At 38.3% G+C, this 5,424-nt stretch overlaps 1 protein-coding gene across 1 annotated transcript; it reads left to right on the forward strand.

Moving 5' to 3' along the window:
• The first annotated feature begins 1,883 nt into the window (after positions 1 to 1,883).
• On the forward strand, positions 1,884 to 2,750 carry LOC138908049 (uncharacterized). The gene is made up of 2 exons (XM_070198685.1): positions 1,884 to 2,125; positions 2,240 to 2,750. Exons 1-2 carry the CDS (start codon positions 1,884 to 1,886, stop codon positions 2,748 to 2,750), a joined length of 753 nt encoding a protein of 250 aa, XP_070054786.1.
• The last annotated feature ends 2,674 nt before the right edge of the window (positions 2,751 to 5,424 follow it).

Raw genomic sequence — 5,424 nt, forward strand, 5'->3', positions numbered from 1 at the left:
CCTATAGATTTCACTATGCTCTCACATATTCCTGCCATGATTACAGTAGATCAAAATCTGGAGTTGAGCAACTATCCTACCATTGATGAAGTTAAGCAAGCTGTCTTTGCACTTAGTGGGGATAGTGCTAGTTGTCCTGATGGATTCACTAGCATGTTTTATCAGGAATGTCGGGACATCATTTGTCATGATATTCATTTGATGGTGTTACACTTCTATGGGGGAGCAACTTTGCCTAAATCCATTACACATACTAATCGGGTATTACTGCCAAAGAAGCTTCGGGCTCAAACCTTCTCAGATTTAAGGCCAATTAGCTTGAGCAATTTCATCAACAAGGTGATGTCTAGAGTTCTCCATGATAGACTGGAACACTTCCTCCCTACACTGATTTCCTCTAATCAATCAGGCTTTGTGAAGGGTAGAAATATCTTTGAAAACATCCTCCTAACACAAGAGATAATGACTGAAATTAGATTAAGACTTAAACCTGAAAATGTGGTGATTAAATTGGATAAGACTAAGGCATAAGATGGGGTATCTTGGAAGTTCTTACTTCATATATTGAGGAAGATGGGGTTTTCTGAACACTTCATCAACATGATTTGGAATCTTTTGTCCAATATTTGGTATTCTGTATTGGTGAATGGGCAGTCTACTGTATACTTCAAATCAAGTAGAGGGATGAAACAAGGAGATCCACTATCTCCTTCCTTATTTGTTCTTTCAGCAGAGAAGTTATCTAGGTCATTAAACAAGCTATTTGATGACAAATCCTTTGTAGGTTTTGGGATGCCAAAGTGGACTGATCCGCTGAATCACCTTGCCTATGCCGATGATACCATTATATTTGCATCAGCATATGCTGAATCATTGAAGAAGATTATGGAAGTTTTGAGTGGCTATGAAAAGGTGTCTGGGCAGTTGATCGACAAGACTAAGAGCTCTTATTATATGTATGCTAGGGTGGAAAATGCTTTGGTACATTCAGTGGAGGAAATAACAAGCTTCTCTAAAGGTACTTTTCCTTTCACATACCTAGGATGCCCAATATTTTATACTAGAAGAAGAAAGGATTATTATGAGGATCTTATTAAGAAGGTGAATGCTTAATTGCATTAATGGAAGGGGAAGTTACTATCCTTTATGGGAAAGGCAACCTTGATCAGTGGTGTACTTCAAAGCATGCCAATCCACATGTTATCTATTCTTGAACCACCTAGGAACATTATAGAACATTTGCATAAGTTTCTTCCTAGGTTCTTCTGGAGTACAATGGAGGAAGGAAGAAGCAGGCATCGGTCTTTATGGTAGAATTTGTGCTTACCAAAAGACCAGGGAGGCCTAGGGTTCAGGTCATTGTTTGATGTTTATAAAGCACTTTTTGTAAAGCTATGGTGGAGGTTTACAACTACAAAATCCTTGTGGTCAAATTTTATGTGGAATAAGTACTGCAAAAAATAGTTGCTCACAATGGTACAGTTTAGGGAAGGATCACATATATGGAGACAAATGCTTAATGCTAGACAGGAAGTGGAGCATGAAATGTGTGGGAGACGAATTCTGGTACTACTAATGTTTGGTATGAAAATTGGACAGGAATAGGGGCATTGTATCATCTAGTGCCTCCTGATCATTACATTGATGAGGAGTTACGAGAAGTGGTTGAACTGAGGCAAGGAGGTGGATGGAATGAGCAACTAAATGATCAAGTTTTCCGAGAAGACATTGTTGATCACATCAAGCAGCAGGTGTAGTTGGAAGGCAGTGAGGGATTCTGGGATACATCTTGGTGGAAATCTACTCCTTCTGGCAAGTTTACTGTGAGCAGTGCTTGACAATTGGCGAGGCATAGGGCAAATCCAAATCCAAAATTCAAGAACATGTGGATCAAGGGCTTACCATTCAATATATCAGTCTTCTTGTGGAGATTATGGAGGGTGAAACTGGCTACTGATGACATGTGCAAAAGGCAAGGCTACATCTATATGTCTAGGTGTTGGTGTTGTCAAAACCCTCAGGAGGAATCATTTGATCACCAGTTCTTGATAGGAATTACAACTACTAGGGTTTGGAGAACATTTATAGGTGCAACTGGAATCACTGTTCCATTGATACAAGTGACGTAAGTAATTAGGGCATGGTGGAATGCTGATTGCTATCCAAGGTTAAAACCCCTATATCAGGAAGCTCCAACAATTATAACTTGGGAATTATGGAAGTTGATAAATACCAACAGGAATGGAGGATCATTGTCAGTCCATAGGGTTATTCATGAGATCAACAAGACACTGCATTTTTTGGCAAAGGCTGGTAATTTGCTGCCTCGTATGCCTTTTCTCTGGCCAGATATAATCATGTACATGGAGGGATATGGGCCTATTATTATGACCAAAAGAGTAGCATGGAAACTTTCATACAATGGCTGGTACAAGTGCAATACAGATGGGGCTTCAAGAGATAACCCTGGTCCTAGTTCTACAGGTTTTTGTGTGAGGGATAGTGCAGGAGATTTTGTGTATGCTAGGGCACATCAACTTGAGGAAACTACTAATATAGTGGCTAAAGCTAGGGCAATCAATGATGTGATACATTACTGTGTGGAGCATGACTTACATCCTCTTATTTTGGAAACTGATTCACTTAGGATGAAGAAGATCAAAGAAGGAGAATGGGATCCTCCATGGTGCATTGTAGCAGATGTTGAGAAAATTAAGGAGATGAAGGAGGATTTGAATGTGATATTCTAGCATATTTTAAGGGAGGAGAATACAGTGGTAGATTTTTTAGCTAACCTTGTTTTCTGTTTTGCATGTACAGTTCAGTTTCACTCTTTCTCTGAACTATCTAACGTAGGGAGGAGACTAATCAGCATTTATAAATCATATATCCCTAATCTTAGGGTTAGACTAACCAAAAGAAAAGCTCTTGACTGATGAGTATACTTCATTTTAAATTGCATGCCCTTGCACTATATTATGTTGTTATATTTTGTATAATGTTAGTGTGCTTCCCAGTGGTATTAGCATGCTTCCATGCTCATTCTAGGGGTATTCTAATGTTATATGGAACTGTTGATGCAAGGCAGGGGTTATTGTCTCACATAAGATCACACGGTAGTGCACTAACTAACTTTTTGGTTGTGCATTGCACAACTATATTCAGGAACATCATTGTTCATGCAAACTGCATTCCAGTTCTACATTATTCTAAAGGATCAGAACTGGGATCCAATGATGCTAGAAGGAATAAGAATTGATGTTTATTGGCTTGGTACTCTCATAACTTCATTTTGTGGTATTGACATGTTTACATGTCTATTCTGGAGGGGACATAGCAGTGCAGGCATATGGTTTTTATTGTAGGATTGTGCCTTCATTACAACTTCTCTTGACCTGACTATATCACTCACTAGTACCCGTACATGTCCTGAGATGCAGACATACCTGAATATGGGGAAGAAACTTCTAGCATACATATGTGTTTCTTGGTCTAGATTGCACATTGCATTTGTATCCAAACTGGATTGGTCATCTCCAGATTTTGGTGGTGTTAATTGGAGGTTCATATTTGCCTTATCCTTTGGAACGCAAAACTTGGCACCTGGTGAGAGCATTAGAGGTGCTACATTGTGGTTTTGCACTTGGCTTGTGGATACGCATACCATCCTATGTGAAGAGTTGGCTATGAGATCATTTGTAATAGTTAGCATTTATCATTTTATTAGTTTTAGCTTAGCCTCAATGAGATTGGATCGGACAAGTTGTAAGCATTGGATCCTCGTTTTTGTTTATTATATATATACTAGCCGCTAGACAGCCTGCCTAGTGGTATATTTCGTAAAAAAAACTATTTCAAACACTATTGATTGCCAGTCCCCGGCAAAGGTGCCTATATTTGACGAGCGCAAAACATACTTATATTATGCTCGCTAATCAAATATAGTATAGTATAATATAGTATCCGCGGGGATTGGAGTTAAATAGTATTCTCATAGTTTCTAGCTAGATTTCTATCCAGGAAGATCAACAATTTAGATTTATATGATTAATAACAAAAATTTACTAAGAATCTAAAGCTATTGACTAGTGACTATCAAGACAAGGAATAAGCAAATAAGGTTATCAGTGGGTGAAGATAGGGTTTTGATAATATAGGTGCATGATAATTGTTCGGGATCTAACTCTAGATAATTTACTTCTAATGTTCAAGTGAGTCTCTCGAATTCACTCAATTATTAGTTCAAACGTTTAAGTGAGTCTTAACCTCACGAGATGAACCAATTTAAGCATATGAAGATATGCAAGAATACGTAGTGGATTGGACTTTAGGAAAACCTCTTTTGATTATTCTCCTAACTAGGTTTAATCAGTGATTCAACTAGCCTCTTTCTATTACTTAGAAAAATTTATGAACTCAACCAACAATATAATGAGGAGATATCACAAGTTATGCCTCTCTCGATTACATCAACCAGTGAATATAGATGCAACAATTAAATCATCCCAAACGCTTCAATACATAAAAGTAGAGTTATAATCCATAAACAATCATTAATACATCAAACCCTAAAGGGAACTACTCCATAGATATGGAGCAATTCATCACAAATATAATTAAAGTATACGAAAGCATAAATTCAATCCAAAGTCGGTGCTTGAGTGAGGAAGGAATGATGAAATCTTTGTGCTTGTGTTCTTCCAACACCTCCTTAGCGTCCTTAGGTATAAAGTATGTCCAATGTCCAAAAATAATGGTTTTCCATGTATTTATACCAAGTAGGGTCGGACAAAGATGAAACCACCCTTTCCTAGCCGAAATAGGAAAATAACTCTGTAAAACATATATAGGCGTGCTGCATGGGGAGATGCACCATGCGAGGCACTAGTGGGGTTCATCAGGGAGCTAACACTTTTCATCACGCAGCAAACAATACTCTACTGCGGCGCACCACGCGCCGCAGTAGTGCAAAATTCTCATAATGTTGCATATAACTTGATTTTTGACGTCCAGGCGTGGTCCTCGACCCCCGAACACGATCCCGGCTTAATTCTTTGGGATTTTACTCAGACTCCAAAGCTCAAAATAGCTCGAATTAGCTCCACAACATCTGCATAACTCGAAATCAATATTACAATGCATAAAACAACAAATAAGAGCAAAACACTACCAATAAAAGCTCAAACACATATAAAGTGCAGCGAATTAGAGTGCAATAAATGACTAAAACACGAGATTATAGCCTACATTCAACACCCCACACGTAAACCATTGCTCATCCTCGAGCAATCAAACTACACATCATATAGACACGACCGTTTTCATTAACTCTCATAACTCATCATACCAAGAATGTTTAAAACAGACTAAGCACAATACTGTAACATCCTCACCTCAAGATTTGACTCAAAAGCACCATGCATT

The sequence above is a fragment of the Nicotiana tomentosiformis genome, chromosome 3 (genome assembly GCF_000390325.3).
Source record: "Nicotiana tomentosiformis chromosome 3, ASM39032v3, whole genome shotgun sequence".
In the NCBI taxonomy this organism is placed as follows: domain Eukaryota; kingdom Viridiplantae; phylum Streptophyta; class Magnoliopsida; order Solanales; family Solanaceae; genus Nicotiana; species Nicotiana tomentosiformis.